The sequence below is a fragment of the Ceratotherium simum genome, chromosome 1, assembly GCF_057802395.1.
Source record: "Ceratotherium simum simum isolate JZ-2026a chromosome 1, ASM5780239v1, whole genome shotgun sequence".
In the NCBI taxonomy this organism is placed as follows: Eukaryota; Metazoa; Chordata; class Mammalia; order Perissodactyla; family Rhinocerotidae; genus Ceratotherium; species Ceratotherium simum.
The window spans coordinates 45685096-45707296 of record NC_141900.1 but is presented as its reverse complement, the minus strand read 5'-3'; the positions used below and the strand labels follow the sequence as shown (position 1 = coordinate 45707296).

Here is a 22201-nt window from a genome sequence, read left to right as displayed (position 1 = left end):
GGAAACCTTACAGGTGAGCAAATGGCGCCAGAAACCTCCCTTGGGGCTGATCTGTTGAATAGGCCCAACAATCTCCAACAAGTCTGTGTACAGAAAGGAGGAGAGGAGGAGAGGAGATGTGAATTTAATTTTAGAATAAAATTTTAAACTAGACAGACTTTTAATAACCAAACTGGCAAGATTTGCATTGTGCCCTGTTTATTCCTCTTCGAGTTGAGAGTGGCCAAAAAAAAAGAAAAAACAACAGAAAAATGTACGTACTTTTAGGAAACTGTGCCCACTTTTGTTTCTAAACCAAAAAACCAGTAAAGAAAGCTAAAATGCAGTGATAATAGTTGAGTTGCCAAAAGTTTGTGAACAGCGGCCATCTTTGACCAGAGTATGTAGTGAACTCTTTAGTTCTAAGTCTTAATACAGTCAGCCTTAAGCAATATTTCTCCATTATTCTTTTATTTTAATACATTTGTCTTTTTATAATGCAATGAGATCAGTTTACAATGGGTCAGCCTGAATCATAGATGTCACATATTTGCAAACACTAGATGATGATCCTCCTGCCTTCTTTATGGAGGTAACCTAAGAAAGATGAGTTAAATTACTAGGAGGGAGGTACATGAAAGTTACCCTCCAACCTTGCTGAAATAATAACTTCTGCTACTGGAATGGTGCTCCTCTGATTTTATTATATCCTTCAGAAAACAACATGAACTCACAGAACCATCTCACAGTTATAAACCATAAAGGTATCATGGTGAAACATTTCTTGGAGTCTTTCAAACCTGTCCCTCTAAAGAAGTTTCCAAAAACCTTGTCCTTTTTTTTTTTTTTAACCTTATCTCATAATTCCCATTTTATCAAAGTCTAGTGATATAAGCCCCAAAAACTCCATAACACTGAAGCTGTAGATGTAAGTATTTTTCAGGTTAATATATGTGCATTGCTAAGTTTAAAATTATCCCATGCATTTAGAACAATAACTTTAAATTAAAAAAGAGTTTAGTTTTTATAATAGGTATACTTTGAGAAACATCTCTAAGAGTACCTGAGTATTTTATTCTCTATATCAAATAACGTAAGTGCTGTAAATTTAGATACCAGGAAAAATGTAAATGCACTTCCCATTCTGAGATGATATGATAATGTAGAAGATCATAATTAGTCATTAAAATGTAAAATTGGAGATCACTTTAAAAATGTATTTCTCTTGGAATGTAGCATGTAAGTGTTTGCTCACATTTTAAATTGTTATGCATAGTGAATCACCAAGATGATCATTTGTTTTTAACATAACCCGTGAGCTTACAGAATGACTCTCATATATTCTCACTTTTACCCTGATCTGTTAATTGGATGCATGAGAGCTTCAGTAAGCCACTTAACAGTCAATCTTATTTTTAGGAAAAAACTGTTAAAATATCCTGTGACTCTCACAAAAATGTTTGATCACTTTAAAAATTAAAAGTACAAGACAAATTGAAATTAGCCAAAGGCGGTAGATTTCCTACCTTAGCATTGTCAATTCAAAGCATGAAGAATGCAATACCTTATTTCAGAAGAAGAGCACATTTAGAAAAAAGATGGTCCATGACAGCACTGAACTTCATGGCCATTGTGAGAGGATCTAAGAGCCTTAACTAAGTGAACTGTTTCCAGTTTAGTTCTGCGTGTGTGTCCAACATCATTCCTTTCTCATTAAATCTGATCTATGATGGATGTCCAGTGGGATATTTTAGTGTTTACTAACATATTTACTCAAAGTCAAGTCTGAGGAAATGGAATCTCTATTGCCTGATTTCTTTAGAAATTACTACTTTCCCTATATATGTTCTGTCAATTGTGATGGGAATGTTATAACTTGGGCACTCTGTCCTTGCAGTCTTTATAACCATTGCCTTTTCTCAGCCAAATCAGCTTTCCAGATGGATGATGGAAATTGGGTCTTAACGTGGCTTTCAAGAAACAGTATCTTCCTGCTTTCAGTTTAAACATAAAATTGATCCCTGCATGTATACAGTGCAAAGACACTAATTCTGCATTCAATAGTGGCCTTAGGGCATTTCTATTTAATCTGTGTTGTCCGTCTGTGGATCGTATTATCAGTGATCATACTGATAAGGAAATTTGATTTTCACCAGTTTAATTATATTATTTTAGGCCATTTCCCATGTGGTCATCACTTTTTTAATGTCAAACTTGAGGCACAATTCTCTTATGTCTGGAATTCCTCGTAATAGTGGACTCTGTACTATTCACTCTGAAAAGTGAAATACCCATACTCCAAAAATCAGATCTTAGAGTATACCTTAGGAGCCACATAAATGTACATCCATGATATTAAATATTGTTCTTGCACAAATGTTGATATGTAAGTATATTTTTTGGCATTTATCTATCCTAAAAACATAATACAAATTATGTATATTTACTTTTGGTATGAAATCTTGGATGGTATCACTATAGCAACAGATTTTAAATCACTCAGAAATCAAATCACACATTTGAGTGAGAATCTGCATTTTGACAAGATCTCCAGAGGCCTCTATTACACATTGAAAGTTTAAAGGTTACTGCACTGGATCATGCAGACACGTGCAGGGTTGGTAGGATCAGGAGCTTGACCGTTGGTGGGAGAGGCCTGTGGAGATGACTCCAAGAGAACCACAATATGATGCTGCTTTGGGCAAAACAATCAACACCTCCCATGTGATAATTCGCTTGATTACTGGTTTGGGGAGAAGAGAACATTAGGAAAATTTTGAAATTTATAAGGATGGGTCTTCATAGGTGAATGCCTATTTCGGTATGATTTTAAAAACAGAATGAGTCTATAGGACCTTCTGTGGAAAGGATATTGGCAATTTAATGATTGCCCTGAGGAAAGTCTTTTTCAGTTCAGATAGAGAAATAAGAGAGAGCTCTGGGTTTATTTACTGCTCTATTAGTAAACAGAATACATTATTATATTAAAGTGCAGTGTACATTTGACTTCGTGTGCTCAATAATCATGATCCAATGACTCTAAAATTATCAGGACTTTGTGCTGTCATTTGGACATCATGCTGGCATTCAGACAGCTGTAATATTTTTTGAGGTCACATTACACCCTTTTAATTATTTCAGTTTGTCTTTTAACTGTAGTTACTATTGAATAATTCAGAATAGTTTGTCTAATGCCTTATTAGTGTAAGATTAATTTCCCTTTAACGTTAATTTTAAAGTATAATGATTTGTATTGACTCTTCCATACTTTCTCTCTTTGCCTACTATGATTATGAATGATATTGTAGAGAACCTACTGGACATTAATGAATGGCTTTAGCAATTGCTTTTGGAAGCATCTATGGGATTGAAAGTGTGCCCGTTAAAGTTTGATATTTTGCGGAAATTCTTGCTGGCACCCGGAGTTGCTCTTATAGGGTTTGCTTCATAGGTAGTTTGCACTACAGCACTAATTCTTAAAATTAAAAAAAAAAAAGTTCTGCAAACTTTACTAGTGAAACAAAAGCCTTTTAATAAATATTTGCATGTTATAACTGTAGCTTACCCTTATACGGCAACATTTGACGTTATTGCCTATCAGCCTAAGTGATATACATCCTTATTTCACCAGCCTCCTGCAGTTATGAGGCAGATGATTTCAAAGCAGGTATCATGTGTAATGACCATCCTTAGCTGCTGCAGGGAACTATAAATACCGAGGCTGCCTTAGCAGTCAGGGACTCTAGTACACATGCCACAGGTGTGGGATTGTTTTCTATTAGAATTTATGGCAACAAAAAAGAACCAACATCAAGACTTAGAAAAAAGAATACAACTGAGTGTATTTGTGGTACAAGTGCCCAAATGAATTAAAAAAATCATAATTCATATAGTACTCAATTTACAAATAAATTTTAGTTCAAGAGCATGTACTTTTAAGACATTGTGTGGAACTTAGAGCACATCTGATAAAAATAATTATGAATATGGGGAGAGTAAATTATGAAGATAACCTACATGACCACTCAACCATAATATGACTGGAATATATTACTTTTTGTAATGGGATTCTATAGAAGATTATATAAATTTAATATTAGAGGTTAATTAGAAACAAAATTGAATGAGAAATTGTTCCTTATCGCAGTGAATGCTCATATTTGAGGAAGAGCATGTTTAATGAAACCAGGCAGAAAAGGCAATAAATAGAGTCTTGTAAACAAGATGAAATGGAGTGCTGATTTTTCCAAAAAGCTTTTTCAGTCACTAGTATTTATTTAATGTCTAATTCATTTCAGTATTTAAATCTTTCGTTTGATAGCACAGGTACAGCTAGTATTGCTTTTGCAATTATCCTTCACAATCGAGATCTTTTTCCTTTCAAATGAAAAAAAGAAGCGGGGAGTGAGGGACAGACTTTTCCTGAGGTGATGGCTGGAAGTTGAAAGAGCCAGGGAAAGAAGGAAAGGACTACTGTGGATAATTGGGTACAAAGAGAAAGCAGTTGCCTAGTGTCAAATTTTAGTAGGTGTGGATACCAGCCTTATTCTCCAGCAGGCTCCCTGAAGGAGTGTTATGGAGGTGGTGAAGGAGAGGCTTTGGTTGAAAAGTTTCCTGCAGCTGCCATTCATGTCAGGTGATGGAAAAACATCTGATCTTATCATTTAGTTCTGTGTGCTCCATGTCCTGGATACCTCAACTCATTTATTACTTAATAACATGGTTTTCAAACTGGGCTCCACAGAGCCCCTCAGGCCAGACTGTCAAACATACACTTATATATTCCATACGCTTATTGGGCTTTCTTTTCAGCTTTTTTGGGAAGAAAGTGTTCCACTGCTTAAAATAAATTTAACTGCCAAGAGCAATTCATTATTTACAACAATAAAAAAAATGATATTTGATCTTTGCCTTTATCAACAATTTCTGCCATTATATTTTACTTTGCATCCTTTCTGCTGGTCTCTGACCCCTTATTCCCTCTAATGCCGTAGAGAAGTGATAACACTAATTTCAGCGTAATAATTAGAGAGTGGTAATCTTACTCTCTGTGGTATTTTTATTGATATAACCGTAGAGTGGTTCATTACTCACGTTGTTACAAGGTTTCATAATTCATAAAGATACTAAATGACCTGTGTAAATCCACATATAAATTCGTATTATATTAGTAAAGCCCTGCAAATTGAAAATAATTTTAAAGCAGTATATCTTATTAGTTGAGTTTAGCCTCATTCCTAAAACATAGATCTTTTTACTTCAAAGCATCATCAAAATGGTCGTGTAGTGAACGAGGCTTATGCATAAGGAATTTTTTTAATAAATGCATGAAGGAGGCTTTATATATTAGACATAAGCCATAGCCTGTGAACTCAAAAAGTAACCTGAGAGCACACCAACAAATTTGTGGGCATTTGAAATTTGAATTTTAAAGAAAAATCTTTACTTATATCTACTTGTCATCTTTATCTCATTTCTTCATAGTTGCATTGAAGGCCAATTGTAGCCCTTATAGGAAATTTTAGTTAATTTATGTAAAAACAAAACTGACTCCTATTACAGTCTTTTTAAATAGCCATTAAAAACAAACCTCAAGAATTTTATCCGGATAACAGCTTCCCCTCCCCTTGACATAAGTTTGACCTTTAAAGTATAAAATAATTTAAGAAGAAGAAACTTTCTTAATTTGGGGGGATTTTTGTTTTTCATTTGTTTGTTTTTGCATTTTTTTCCATTTCTGGAAATGGACATAAAAAGGCCTACTTTTGAGTCTGGCCTGGTGGCACAGTGGTTAAGTTTGCACACTCCACTTCGGTGCCCTGGGGTTTGCAGATTCGGATCCCAGGTGCGGACCTACACCACTCATCAGGCCATGCTATGGTGGCATCCCATGTACAAAATAGAGGAAGATGGGCACAGATCTTAGCTCAGGGCCACTCTTCCTCAAGCAAAAAGAGGAAGATTGGCACAGGTGTTAGCTCAGGGCCAATCTTCCTCACCAAAAAAAAAGAAGGCCTACTTTAAAAAAAATATATTGAAACTCTGTATGGCTCAAAACATAAATCCAGTTTTAATGTATTATAATTACAACCTATCTGGATGATCTATTTCTCACTGGTCCAACAAGATGCTATAGGAAAAAGTCAGTAAGTATAGGAATACAGTATTTGAGTCTTTCTCCTAGAGACTCACACTTCATATTAGCAAAACAAGAAAGCTCAGGGGAAGGGAACCTGTTTAACCTAGAATAATGCAACAATTTTCCAATTTGCTTGACCACAGATGCTCTTTGTAAATATTATGTTTAACACTTATTAGAATCCAACAAATGAGCATTTAAAGATCATCCTTTAGAAATACTTCTCTGGCAATATATGATTTTCATTGATTGAAAGAACAGTGCCCTGCATTGGATCAAGTTAAAAATAAATCACTGTAATAAGTTTCAGTGTTAGTTTATTTCCCATTACTTCATCTTCATAGTCTGAACACTCCATCAAATATGTTTATACTGCTGACCAGACCCTATTCCCAAAGTGAGATTGTAGAACTTATCTATGATTTTTAATATAGTATTAGTTAAAATTATGCATGTTAAATTTGGGGGAAAAGTCAATAAATGTCTTAATGTACGTAATTATTCCCAAGGTTTTCATTTTGGTTGAATAAGTGAACTATATATATAGGTTCTTACATATATAAGTGTATTTATTTCTTTTTAATAAAATATATGTCTGAAAGTACAGTGCAATTCTGACATAACTACCTGGAGTTAGGCGAGGTTAAGGGTTCAGTTCTCTATAAGACTACTGTCACTTCAGACATCAGCTGCAAGTTCAGGGGTCCACAGGCCGACCTTACTACTGACAAGCTGGCTACAGATTTGGAGGTTCCCAGTATCCCCTCAGGTTCAATAATTCACTGGAATGACTCAGAACCCAGGAAAGCACTGTACTTACAATTACAGTTTTATTATAACAAAAGGATACAAATCAGAACCAGCCAAAATAAGAGACACAAAAGTGAGGTCTGGGAGGGTCCCAAACACAAGGCTTCCATGATCTCTCCCTCTGGAGTCAGGAGGCATCACCTGCTCTACACATCAATCTGTATTATCAGCCAGAAAGCTCACCTGAGCTTTGGTGTCCAGAGTTCTTATTGAGATTTTATTATGTAAGCATGATTAATTGAATCATTGACCACATGGTTGAACTCAATCTCCCCTCCTTAGAGGTTAGTTGGATATCATGTAGCTTAAAGCCAAACCCCCTATACACCTGGTTGGTCTTTGTGGTATGACCACCCCCATCCACCCACCCCACTCCCGGGATATTTCTTTGGCATTTTACACTCATGTGTAGTCCAAGGGCCCACCATGAATAACAAAGATATTCCTATCACTCAGGAAATTTCAGGGCCTGGAGGCTGCCTCCTAGGAATCAGGGACAAAGACCAGCCAAATTCTTTACTATACAACAGAAAGCTTTAGAGTTTGCTATAAGAAATGGCCTTGATAATGAATTTGTACATACATAGATGTAGTTAATGAATCTGAATGTGCCTGGTCATTGGGTAAGCTCCCAGTATTGGAATAACAATAGCAACAAAACCCCACAACCCTTAATAGTGATGTTGAAATTTCCTGAGAAAAGTTATAAGTACTTAGCAGATATGAAGAGCTATGTCTTCGTATAAAACAGATAAATATAAATAAAATAGCATTTCGTTGTAATTATATAAATTTACATGGTCACTTCACTATGAAAATTTTAATTGCCCAACGTTGATTCATAGCTTTTAATACATTGAATATATAAGTTTGGGTAGAACGTTCAGTTATAGGAGTTTGGTTGTATGCATAGCGGTTTGGTTCCCCCAGGTTGTTGAGTTATCAATTCTTTTTTTTTTTTTTTTGTGAGGAAGATCATCCCTGAGCTAACATCCATGCTAATCCTCCTCTTTTTGCTGAGGAAGACTGGCTCTGAGCTAACATCTATTGCCAATCCTCCTCCTTTGTTTTTTTCCCCAAAGCCCCAGTAGATAGTTGTATGTCATAGTTGCACATCCTTCTAGTTGCTGTATGTGGACGCCGCCTCAGCATGGCCGGAGAAGCTGTGCGTCCATGCGCGCCCGGGATCCAAACCGGGGCCGCCAGTAGCAGAGCACGTGCACTTAACCACTAAGCCACGGGGCCAGCCTGAGTTATCAATTCTTAATATATAGTTACAAAAGCATCTTCTGTTCATTTGGGGAATATGTTAAGTGATTTTTAAAAATATTTTCAAACCCGTCAGGACAACAATAAAGTTCTAGCTAAATTTTCTCATTCCTGATTGCAGACATGTGTGTATAATACACATTTAAGTAGGAGAGACATTTGAGGTTGCATTTGAGATTAATCCAGATATTTCAGATAGAGTGCCAGAGTTGTTCATTCACACAGCTGTAAATCAGAACCAACCAATATTTTCCACGTACTTTCAAAATGAATTCTTCCATCTATCAACAGTGCACCTTTCAACAGCACGATATAGTAATTGTGAAGGTTGTTGAAAGCTACTTTATCTGCACATTCATAATTCAAATGAATGAAGTGATTGGATATATCTCAAAGGCGATATGTCCTCCAGTTGCCACTTAAAGCCTGCTGGTGTTTTGTATTCATTTCAACCTGAAAGAGCAGTCAGAACAGATATAGGATTCAAAAAATATGATCAGAAGTCAGGAGTTTGATTTTTCCATGCGTCAAATTCAGTGCTGAACTGCTAAAAGTTTTAACACCCTAATTGTGAAGTCATTTATTTTATTCCAGCATTCCTCAGAAACCATAAATTGCTACAAGATGCCAGCAGTTTATTTAGCCTTAAAACGCTTCAGAGGTTTCTGTCTTCCCATCCCCCATGATTGTTTGGTATTAATAGCCCTCAAAAATGATCTTAGCAGAGAAGGCAGGGGAATGCTTATCTAGCAGTTCACTAGTAGCATTAAGGATTTTAATTGTGCTAAATAAACATGACAGGCAATTATTGAATGTTGTTACACATTGGAAAATAAAAATGGAATGCTAAGCATTATAGCTTAATAGCAGTTTTGTCTATCTCAGTGCCTAATTGGTATCTTCTAACAATTTAATAAGTTGAGTTTTATCTGAGAGATATTTTCTGGAATACACTATTGGACAAACAGACATAAAAGTTGTATATCTGTTTACTTAATACAATGGGAATCAATCTGAAATCGTACATGTTAAATCACACTGATGCCATAATACTTCAGCAGATAAAATGGAAAGAAAGAATTTCCATTTGTCTGTTACTCTGTGAAGCACTGACATGAAAGATCATATGATTCTACTTTTAACTACAGTTACTGAATAACAAAAAGTTAGACGTTTACTTTTGTAGTCATTTTGAAGTTTAGCAAGGTGGAAAAATGCAGTTCTTCTAGAAATAGTTCAATAACTTATTACCTTTGAGATACTAGTGTCTTTTGCCAAAGCTATTGATAATATTTGGAAATATTGGGATTTAAAAAAAAATTCTTTGTACTTTTATGAACAAACAATTTGGTCACAGAACGGCATTAATTTGGAAATGACTTTAAACATTTTTACAGTTTGATTCTATTTCTTAAACTATTTCTATGAAACACAAAACAAATTATTACTGGCCCTGTCAGGAGTTACATTTTTAAGCATCTCATATATCTTTAGGTAAATTCATTTACTGGCTATGCTGTATGAAAAAGGGGATGGGACTTGAAATACATTTCAATTCAAGATAGTAAAGCGGGCTTGTTCCCCCACCTCAAACTGTAATTAAAGACAAAGTATAAGATTTAAGTAGATCTCTGCAATCTATTTGAAGAATAGTTATGCTTTTCAAAATTTTGGTGAACACTTTTTGTAAAATACTCCTTTAATTCTTTATTGGACTTTCCTTTGGATCATTATCAATACTCCAAAAGCCTTCTTCAATATCAGAAGTACATTCAGAACTTAACATTGGCATCTTCTTTCTGTCTTCAACGTTTCACAACTAACAAAACCCCAACTGAAGCATCTGCCCTCTTGAAAAGTATCTGAGACTAATTCCCACTTTTGAAAACTCTTTCATTGCCTCCTGCTCTTTATGCCGAATTTATAATCCCATCTTTTAAAAACGCTTCTCCTTTTATACTTCATTTACAATTAGATTATGTAATGTGCATATCTTCTGATGCATCAGATTCATTCCTAGGAATATTCCCAACAGAAATGCATATATACGTCCACCAAAAGACGTGTTCTAGAATGTTCATAGCAATGCTGTTAATACTGCACTGTAACAGTACTGTTAATACTCCACATTGAAAAATACCCAAATACTTACCAACGATAGAATGAATAAATAAGTCGTAATATATTCACACAATAGAATACTCTACGTCAATTAGAGTGAACAGTCTTCAACAACATGCAACGATATGGATAAATCTTACAACCCAATGTAGAGAGAAGAAAGACTAGCACACATGGGTTTACACTATATAATGCCATTTACATGAAATTTTTAAAAAGTAAAACAATTCTACCTCATGAGAAATCAGGTTGCCCATGTGGGAAGGGGTAGTGATTGGAAGGGAGCACAAAAGAGGGTTCTAGAGTGTTGGTTCTAGAGTGTTGGTTTCATGGGTGTGTTCAGTGAACTTTAGACTTATGAAAGATGCACTTTTTTGTATGGAGACTACAATAAGTTTAAAACAGGTGATGTATATTCTTTGACAAAACTAAAGGAGATAATACATAGAAAGATATGCCACAAATCTACTTCTCTTCCTGATTTTACCGGTTCTGCCTGTGTCTTACAATGTTTCCTAATTTCAGTCCTGCACATTCACACACACAAATTAGTACAAGTAAAACTGATGAAACTTAAATAAGCTCAATGGATTGTATCAATCTCAGTATCTTGTTTGAAATTATACTATAGCTACATTGTAGGAAACAAAGAAAAGTATACAAGGGACCTCTCTATATTATTTCTTGCAATTGTATGTGAATCTACAATACTTTTATAGGGAACATTTCAATAAAAAAAAGAGGGAGTGCTGAATAAACACAAGAAAATATATTAATTCCTAAAAATCAGACCCTATTCCAAGTGAACTATAGCATAATGTCTGGGGTTGCTGGAAACCTGTACTTTTAACATGTGTCCCAGGTAATTTATGATACGGCAAGGCTGGGAAATTCTATGTAGTAAATTGGCTAGCTTTTTAACAGTAGCTCAATCCAGGACACTTTGGGCACAAACTTATTGATTAAATTTGTCATATTGGATTTTAGGTGGTCTTATTTGTCTGTAATAAAAGAAATCAATGTTCGTTGGTTCTCTTTTAAATCTACGTAGAGTAAAAGGAATAAAATACTGGGAATAAATTTAACAAAAGAAGCGCAACTACAAAATATCATTGAAAGAAATTAAAGAAGACCTAAATAAATGGGAAGAAATTCCATGTACCTGGATTGTTAAGAGCAATACTCTCAAATTGATCAAGCTATTCAACACAATTCCTATCAAAATCTTAGCTTCCATTTGTGGCAAAAATTGACAAGCCGATTCTAAAATGTATATAGAAATATAAGGAACGGAAAAGAGCCTAAACTAATTTGAAAAAGAAGAACAAAGTAGGAGGACTCAGACTTATTGATTTCAAAACCTACTACAAAGTTACAGTAATCAAGACAGTGTGGTACTATCATAGAGACCAAAGGAATGACATTTAGAATCCAGATATAAATCCTTACGTATATCATCAATTGAGTTTCACCAAGGGTTCCAAAACAATACAATGTAGACAGAATAGTCTTTTCAACAAACAGACCTGGGATAACTTGATAATCACATACAAAAGAATGAAGTTGGACCCCTTACCTTTTATCATATATAAAAATTAACTCAAAATGAATCATATATTTAAATATAAAAGCTAAAAATATAAAACTCTTAAAGGAAAACGTAGGTGTAACTCTTCATGACCTTGGATTAGGTAATGATTTCCTAGATGACATCAAAGCACAAGCAACCAAAGAAAAGACAGATACACTGGACTTCATTAACATTTAAAACTTCTGTTTTCCAAAGGCACTAAAACAAAAAGATATAATAACAAATTCTGACAAATGTAGAAATTGGAACACTCATGCCTTACTAGTGGTATTGTAAAGTGGTGCAGTCACTTTGGAAAACAGTTTGGCACTTTCTCAAAAGGTTAAATATAGAGTTACCATACAACCCAGCAATTCCACTCCTATATATATACCCAAGAGAATTGAAAACATGTCCACATAGAAACTTGTACACAAATGTTCACAGCAGCATTATTCATAATATACAAAATGTGGAAACAACTGAAATATCCTTCAGCTGATGAGTGGATAAACAAAATATGATATATCTGTACGATAGAATACTATTTAGTTATAAAAAGGAAGGAAATACTAACGTGCTACAACATAGATGACCCCTGAAAACACTGTACTAAGTGAATGAAACCAATCACAAAAGACCATGTAATGTTTGATTTCATTTTATGAAATGTTCAGAGTAAGCAAATTCTTAGAGACATAAAGTAGAGTAATGGTTGCCAGGGGATAGAGAAGGGCCTATGGGAAGTGACTGCTAATAGGTATAGGGTTTCTTTTTGTGGTGGTGAAAATGTTCTAAAATTAGATGATGGTGATAGTTGCACAATTCAGTGAATATATTGGAGACCAAAACAGGAGCTGAATTTTATGGTGTATGAATTATGACTCAATAAAATTTATAAAAATCTACCTAGAGTTTCTAGTATAAATTGTTTATATTATAATCATTTTCAAAATCGAATCCTTGATGCTGATGTAAAATGGTAAGGCAGAGCGTTTTCTTGTATCAAGAACAACTACTCTCCACAGTCAGATTACAGAGGACATTTGACTCTTCACCAGAGGAATTTTGCTTTTTCCACATATTTACCTTGAGAACAATAGTGATAAATTGACATTGTGAAATGCTAATGAAGTTAGTAGTGAGGGACTGTTCAAGGAAAAGGCTCCCATTTCTCAAAACAAATCTGTAGACTATTAAGTTAATTGGCTGTGTGATTTGATGAAATGTGTCCTGGACTAGACCTCAGAAAACCCTTCCCCATCTCTTACTGTGAAACTTACTTACTATGTGAACTTGCACTTGTCAATTATCTCTGCATTTGTTTCCTTATCTGTCCAGTAGAATATCAATACCTGCCCAATACATTTATAAGATTTTCAAGAGAATCAAATGAATACAAGATGTGAAGGTGCTTTGAAATTGACAGCAGTATAAAAATATGAGACATTATTTATTTAACATCCTTCATTTTTCTTCTTCAGACTTGATTTTCAAAAAAGGGGGAAACATAAGGTACTAAGTTAAATAGTTCCTTTTGGATATTGATTGAGAGGATCTGGCTTTCTTCTTGAGGAAAAATATTGCGTGGACTCAGAAACTTGAATTTGTTTGACATTAACAGATAGGATTTTATAGAAAACTGTTATAATTTTTTTAATGTATCATTCTGGCAGCGTGAGAATGATATGGCAGCAGACAGGTTATTGTCAATTAAACACGAGCTGTCAGAAAGTCAGAACTGTTGAAATATGGTGAGCCTGAATCCTAAGCAGATCATATGGCAGCTGCTCAGCTCTTATTTTAACATAGTCGCTGTACGTATGTGTCATTTTCCTGCAGAATTTAATTTGAGTGCCTAACGATGGAGACATCTCTGCATTTGCATGTTGCTGTCAAGTCAAACTTGGACCTTCTAAATGAGCTAGAATGGTGGGTGGTAGAGGGCAAGTGACATGTGAAGGAGATAGCTCTGGTCTCCTTTTCCTCTACTCAGGTTACATTGAAGAGGCCTGCATCATCCCCTGCCCGTCAGACTGCAAGCTAAGCGAGTGGTCCAACTGGTCGCGCTGCAGTAAGTCCTGTGGGAGCGGCGTGAAGGTTCGGTCTAAATGGCTGCGTGAAAAACCATATAATGGAGGAAGGCCTTGCCCCAAACTGGACCATGTCAACCAGGTATTTTCTACCATTGGGACTAGTAAATTATTGTTTAGATTTACAGCGATCTATTTTTTCCTCCAAAATGGGGAAAAGTAAAGAATAGCCCCTAAATAAGAAATCTGATCCATTTTGTCTTTAAGATGCCTCAGTAAAGTAGATGTATGTTATTAAAATCCCAAATCAGATATATTATCTCTGTATTCTCAGATTTAGTACCCTGCATGTATATGCATATGAATATAATTAAATGGAAATAAAAATGACACCTTTGAAATAATGTCAAGGTATTTAATCTGTCGTAAAATTGTATCTAATTTGTGTGCTGAGAACAAGATTATCTCATTCTTACAAAGTTCCCCTAGACTCTCAGAAAATACATCTCAATTACTGACTACTTAAATTAAAATCAAAGAAAGCGTATGGATTTGGGTCTAAAATTAGGAAATATATACTGCACATTCATTTAAGTTTGTTTGATATAAAGTATGTTAAGAAAAAAGAAATATAAAGATGGCTTAAAAGTCATTCTAAGTATGCTGTCTATCAGTTTAGTCATTGGCCTTTTCAATTTTGTTTGGAACTTTATTTGACTTTGTATGCACACTTCATTAGCTGCTGTTAATAGTTGTTACTCATGTTCTAATGGAGATATAAATTAAAAAGGCTAATAGAGGGAACTGTGACTAATTTAAATGTAATATAAGATGCATCAGACAATTATCATCATTTTTGGCCTACATGTGAATTAACAAAGAATGAATTTTATATGATAATATGTGTAGATGTTCATCAAGATGTGTAGTTCAATTTGTCGAATGAACCAAGTCTTATGTATGAATCAACCTTAAATATGTAATATGTTTCATACATAGGTAGACTGTCTAATTTTAGTCTCCAAACACACTGCTGACCAGTATGGATACTTTCCTTCCCAAATTAACCTAAATTTATTCATAACAATGAAAGTATACTATAGAGAAAATAAAAAGAACTTTTGAATTGAATAGAGATTAGGATGAAGAAAGTGGAGAATTCAATTCCATAGAAAGTAACTCTGTAAGAATCTTGATTTTTTTCTCCCAAATGGAATTGCTGAATTTGCCCTTAAATTTAGCTGAAGGTGAATAATATACTGCACTGCCGCCATCTACTGGTAATAGAATTTCCTTGTCATAGTGAATATTTTCAAAGAAGAAAATTTAGTTCCATGACCCTCATGAAACAGAATAACTGAAATGTAAGGTTAATAATACAAAAGAATATTTCTCTACAAGTTTTGAAATCTTGAATTTCCTATGGTAAATTTTTAATTTTAATAAATTTTGATTCATAGTTCTAATAAAGAGAAATTTTATACATACTCATACCTTCAGTATGTGTGTATGTTTATGTGTACAGCTAGTCAGACCTTAAATTAAAATAACCTGTGTATGACTCAGCATTTCCTTTAATAGTGAATTTGCAAAGGTTCAAGACCTTGTGCCAAGTTGTCTTTGCTATGAAAGGTCTGTAACCTAAGCCCATTTCTCTGTCGCTCTCCAACTCTGACACTCTAATGCAGAGTTTGACGGGGACGTTTGGATACTTGTTATCAGCTTACTGGTGGTCTATTGAGACATAAACAACTGAAAAGTCAAAGCTAAAATAAGAAATAATAGATTACTCAATATTTGATTTGGGCATAATTGTTCTACATTTTAAAACATAGAAACTTCTAGGCATTTATGTATTAGTAAAATATTAGGAATAGAAAGAATATGCAGACGTTTGTGTTAATGTTGAAAACTGTAAATCACATAGACTTTTACTACAATTATATATTCCTCAATAAAATAATCAGTGATCCATTGACTTGAAAATTGTCTCTGAGGATCCATTTTCCAATTGAGGAAGCAAATCCTAATTTCCTAAGAAATACAGATAGATGGATTGATTGAGATTGATAGATTCATCAGTTAATCAATCTATAGACAGTCCATCTACAAATTGGACCACAAGATATTTGCAGTCATATATCAATTCCCCATGATATGTATTTTGATGTCTACTCAGTTTTCTAAGATTTCTTCATCCTCCCCATCTAATCCTTTCTTTAACCATACTGTTTAAAATATTCATTTGTGTATCATACTTTTAAACAATAATGAGTTGGTTTTTCTCTCCCAAGGTCTAAGAAAAATGTTCTAATCATTTACCAAAAAAAGTAGGCTTTTATATATGGATTATAATATTTGAAACTTAGAACATGAGCTCCTCTCATGAAATATACTGACATTTTTATTCATCTTTGTTTCTCTCCCTTTTCTTCACTCCTGTTGAACATCGCTCCAGGCGCAGGTAAGAACTCTTAAACCTCATGGTTCATAAGCGAGTGCTGCTTGTTTTCTTTCTTTACTCCTGATTTCAGAGAATGTATTTTTTTCTTGCTGTTGTCTTTTATCTTTTACAGGGAGAAAATATCACATTTTCCATAGGATTTTTGTTCTGTAGCTGTTCCCTTTTTTTTTCTCTTTCTTCGCGTGCTGCTTGTGTTTTCTCATTTTAATATCAGGGCCTAAGGTGTAGGGCTGGGGGAGAACAAGCTTTACCTCACCAGCCTTGAAAAGGCGGTGACATCTCTTACTAATGGCCTCACGCTTCTCAGAAGGAGAGGTAAAGGTGCAGGTGGGCTGAAAGGGGGTGGCAGGAGGTTGCTCTGAACTGATTTGTATTCACTCCAACGTAGGAGATTAAAATGAAAGCCATCAAAGAATTAGGAAACATGGCATTTCCCCTTCAGTTTTTCCCTTCCCCACAAGTTGTAGGGAAATGTTTTACCCAGTAGTATTTAGTCATATTGTAATACAGCACCCAGAGTGAGTGTGATCACTTATGACAATAAGTATAGGTTCTTACTCCAACAGTGTAAATTTTTTATTCTTGTTTGGAATAGGTCCACTTTGTTCACTTTATTTGGGTTTTTAGTCCACTAAAATTTGCACAAAAGAATGATTCCAAAGGGCTATTTAAATCTATATTTTCTGGAATTAGATAGTTATATAGGACATTCGTATGTTATAGTTTGTGCGCGTGTGCGTTTGTGTGTGTGTGTGTGTGTGTGTGTAAAATAGGAAATAGAGTTGGATTATTATAGATTTTGAAACGATTTTAAAAGACATTTTCCTTTAATGGTTGAATCAGCTCTGTTGCGGTGGATTATGGTCCACTTATTTCCTTTATTTAGTTATTCTTCTCAGTGATAAAAGAGCATAATTGTTCATTGTTCTAAAAATCCTGAAACCAAAGACACCACCTCAAAGTTGAGGCTGAAAGCCTTTGTGGATAGCAGAGACAGACAACTTACTTTGTTTCAAAAGGCCCTCCCTGCTTTGGGCTGTAGCTGTGTGATATGAAACCAACTTCAGACTTTGCTTCCAAGCCCTGAATGATTGAGGGTTAGTTTGAAGATGGCTGTAGTTCATATTATTTATGTTTTAATTTAGTTTCATATATGGAATGCAAAAAAGATACAAATTCTCATTGATATATACATATTTATTTGGAGAACAGGCCAAATTATTATTTTATTTTATGTATTTATTTATTTTTTTAAATTGAAAGAAAGTTACCCATTTAATTGAGTATAAAAAATAATTTACATAGAATGCATATTTCACATTATGTCTAACTTCACAAATTTTTTTTTTTTAGTCTTTTGTTTATTGCAGTAACATTGGTTTATAACATTGTATAAATTTCAGGTGTACATCATTATACTTCTATTTCTGCATAGATTACATCATGTGGAGAACAGGCCAAATTATATTAATTTGAAAACAGCTACTTTTATATGTTTAATTTAATTCAGTCATTCATTCATTTAGTCAACAAATCTTTACTGAATGCCTAAAATATGAGCACCCTGGGGTAAGTATTGAAGATGCGCAAAACTGTGAACAAGACAGATGGCCCAGGAAATTACCATGCTGTGTGGTACGGTCAGTACAGGGAAGTACGTAACGTATCTCATGTGGTCCAGCAGGTCAGACCTACAACTGCGGTTTGATGATGGAGCAGCAGAATACAACTCAGCTAGCCCTGCCCGTTACTTCCAGAGCTCTCAAGAAATTTCTGTATATTCCTATTTTAGAGTAATTAACAACAAAGGAGAGAAATAAAAGTAGCTAAACAAGAATACAATGATTATTATGATGTAAAGTGTTCCTATTCACTCTCCTCGGGTTCCCTTAGGTGAGATCATTGAGAACTGTGTGTGTTTCAGGTGTATGAGGTCGTCCCTTGCCACAGTGACTGCAGCCAGTACATATGGGTCACAGAGCCGTGGAGTATCTGCAAGGTGACCTTTGTGAACATGCGGGAAAACTGTGGAGAGGGCGTGCAAACCCGAAAAGTGAGGTAAGGCCTGGCCTAATTACACAGAGAAGCAAAACGCACAACCACCTCCCAATTTCACACGTGCCACCATGAGCATTCACTCCTCCCCAGTCTCCTGAATAAAACTGTCTTTAGTTTCATTTTTGGGGAATCTGTGTTTATGGAAAACTCTAAGGGGATCTGCTTCAAGCAGCAGTTTATCATACTTGGCTTTCTGATTTAGGAAGCTTCGTTTCAAGGTGCTCTTGAAGGGAAAGAGCTGCATATAAAATGTGACCTGAACTAATGCAGATTTTCCAACCTCAAAAACTTTTTTCTTAAAGGCAAATATATTTCTAACTGCTTTTTAATGATAATCTGTTTGATAATCTGTATGATTATCTTGGTTTTTTATATCAAACTGGCTAACTTTTGCATACCTCTAGGTATGCATCTCCTCTAGGAAGTCTTCCTTAAACCTAGTGCCGCTCATTTGTTCTTCGGTGGCCACACTGGCCAGTAGAGTAGCCACTAGCCACGTGTGACTGTTTCACTTTAAACTAGTAATTAAAATTAAAAATGCATTTCCTCAGTCCCACCAGACACATTTTAAGTGCTCAGTAGCCCCAGGTGGCTAGCAGCTCTTCTCTTGGACAGCACAGATGTAGAATATTTCCATCATCGCAGAAAGTTCTGTTGAGCAGTGTTGCCCTATAGTGCCCCAAATACCCCTCATTGTTTTGAAAAGATCCATTTACTTGTGTGTCACCTTTGCTAAACTCTATAATTTTCTCCAAACAGAGACTCTGTCATATTTATAGAAATTCTCTAACACCTAATACCAATTTGATACTCATTAAATTTTCCCCACAGCATCTGCATATGATCATCAAGGGTTCTAGAACCCGTGAAACAAATGTATGAGGTTGTATTATCCCCACTTTATAGAGTAGATTCGGAAGTACTGAGTAATTTACCAAGAACATATATCTAGTAAAGTGACAGACCTGGCTTTCAAACCCAAGTCTGTTGTCACTCTTTAACTACACCAGTTTCTTCTGACCCTGCTGAGTGACACAAACAGTAAAGACAAATATGAAAACATCCAGAACCTGACAACTCATATTGTGAAGAAGCCCATTCTCACCCATGACCTAACTTTTCATGAATTTGATTCGCATTTCTCAATAGAAAAGCAGAACAAATTAATGCTTGTATCATCAAACCTTGGCACATTGTATGTAACTTTTCTTTTGATAAAAATAATCTCTGTTTCTTTAATAAAGGTGGGTGGAGGAGATAATGAGTTGACAGGGAAACGGAAGAAAACTATATTCTGTGTTCCACCATTCCCTTCCAAATTTAAAATTTCTTCTTCAAATTTAAAAATATTTTCCTTATATTAAGAATTTGATCAGGTTGGGGTTTTTTGTTAGAAAAAATATATAATAAAGAACTACTGTTCTTTCAGCTTTTACTTCAACTGTCTATGTACATGTTGTTTCTTTTTGCTTTGCGAATAGATAGTCTCAACATTTCCAAACACATCCTAAACAGATCACCTTGTTTTTTTCAGTAAACATCTTTAATGCAAATAGAGAAAAGAGAAGGTCAGTATTGATTGTGATCTCTGATCATGTAATAATGTTCCTATTTGTTACTGATTGAGTAGTACACCTCCCTAACCTTATCCTCTGCTAATTAAGGTCAAAATGTCCTGCTTAGACACAAGCATTGGGTGACATTTCAGTATAGATGAGTCTATAGGAGAGCAGGTTTCAATTTATCCAATCTCGTGCTTTCTCTGTGAAGACAGGATGACACAGCAAAGGCTGAGTGGTGAAAGTGTTTTGCCCTGGTGGGAAGGGATTTTTTTTCACTGACTTTTTTTTAGAATTAGCAGCACATGGTGATAATAAAAAACAGATAATAAAAAACAACAGATTTGGTTACTTTTATTGTTGCTCTTGGATTCTGTGCAATGTACCCCCTTATTGCCACACCTGTGGGGGGCCTTGGGCCCCACCCTTTGCCTACAACTTGGTTCTACACTATGTATTTCTAATACAGTTCAGTTTTCTCACAGCATAATTCCTTCTCCTATGGAAAGGAGAAAGGTCAAGAATTTGAAGAAAGCAAGTGACCTTAAAGTGCCTTCCTTTGGGCTCAAAACTTGATCTGAATACTTATTCTGTATTCTAGATAAAAAAAAATCATTAATACCAAATAAAATAAATCAAACATAAATAATCTGAATGTCAACAATAAAGATCTTTTAGCAATTGTGGCACATTCAAATGATGAAATTCAAATGCAGTCATTAAAAATTATATCTTAGAAAAATAAAGATATGAGATGATGTTCATAATATGTTGTTAATTTTTTTTATTAAATGGTACAGAGTAGGTAAAGATTGCTCCTATTTTGTGGAATGAAAATATATGTTTAAATGTAATAGTCTGTTAAGACTGGTTATCTGTGAGTGATAGAATTATGTGAATTTTACTATTTCTTCTGATTTTCCTAAAATGAGTGTTACTTATAAAATAAAAAACAAGAGGAAGAGAAAAGCCTTTGAAAATGAAGTTTTATGTATGTTACTACTTAATAGAGTATTGAACATCTGTCCTTAACTCTAAATCAATAGGTAATTTTGCAAGTTAATCCTTGTACATTGTGTCGGTGCCTACCATGAATGCAATCTTCTCTTAGCAACCAATCCAACTTTTGAGCATTGAACTGTTCTATTTGCTCCATGTCTCTCAAAGCTACTGTCAACAGAATATTTTTTTTTTTTTTAAAGATTTTATTTATTCAGTTTTTTCCCCCCAAAGCCCCGTAGATAGTTGTATGTCATAGGTTCACATCCTTCTAGTTGCTGTACGTGGGACTCGGCCTCGCGTTGGACAGAGAAGTGGTGCCTCGCGGCGCACCCGGGATCCGAACCCGGGTCGCCAGCATCAGAGCGCGCGCACTTAACCGCTAAGCCACAGAGCCGGCCCTCAACAGAATATTTTAAAAATGCCTTTGAAGGAGAACTTTTTCCTTGGAAACTAAAATTCTCCCAAAGAAATTTAGAATTTAATTTTTTGCGTGTGTGTGTGAGGGAGATTGGCCCTGAGCTAACGTCTGTGCCAATCTTTCCTCCATTTTGTATGTGGGTTGCCACCACAGCATAGCTTGAGGAGTGGTGTAGGTCCACACCCAGGATCTGAGCCTGCAAACTTGGGCCACCAAAGCAGGGCACACTGAACTTAACCACTACGCCACTGGGCCAGCCCAAATTTTTCTTTTAACAATGAAATCAAGTAAATATCTACATTTATGTGTTTTTGTGATTGCTCTTTTATATATTTACCCAATATACAAAACAAAAATGCAGAGGTGGTTATTTGTATGGATATTTTTTTCAGGCTACAATCCCAATTAAGACATGATCAACAACGCAGTTTTCCAGTCTTTGAATACATCCCACAGGAAAATGACGTTTCTCTTAAATTCAGCAGCGCAGTATAGAAGGGTGTTTCTGCAGAGTAGATTTGTGAAGACGCAATGTCCCTACTGATTGTAAATCCCTGAGAAAAGTTGAGATTCCAGGTATAATTGGTAATGTAATTCAACCGACAGTTAAAACGTGGCAATGGGTTTGAGAGGCTTAAGAGCTCAAGCTTTCCTTTTCATCTCCTGCAATGCAGTTCTCTGCCCAAACTCATTAATTTGATTGACCTTCTCCAAGTTATAGATGAGGGGTAAAGTTTTTCTCTTCTACTAGAAAAGTGCCCGGAGAGATTATTAACTAT

At 35.1% G+C, this 22201-nt stretch overlaps 1 protein-coding gene across 1 annotated transcript in view; it reads left to right on the top strand.

Moving 5' to 3' along the window:
• Positions 1–22201, top strand: part of THSD7A (thrombospondin type 1 domain containing 7A) — a 673077-nt gene that overhangs the window by 613455 nt on the left and 37421 nt on the right. The window contains exons 16-18 of the mRNA XM_087426025.1: positions 13885–14063; positions 16380–16385; positions 18310–18443. Coding sequence (XP_087282151.1) covers positions 13885–14063; positions 16380–16385; positions 18310–18443 — 319 coding nt within the window. The remainder of the gene's footprint in view (positions 1–13884; positions 14064–16379; positions 16386–18309; positions 18444–22201) is intronic.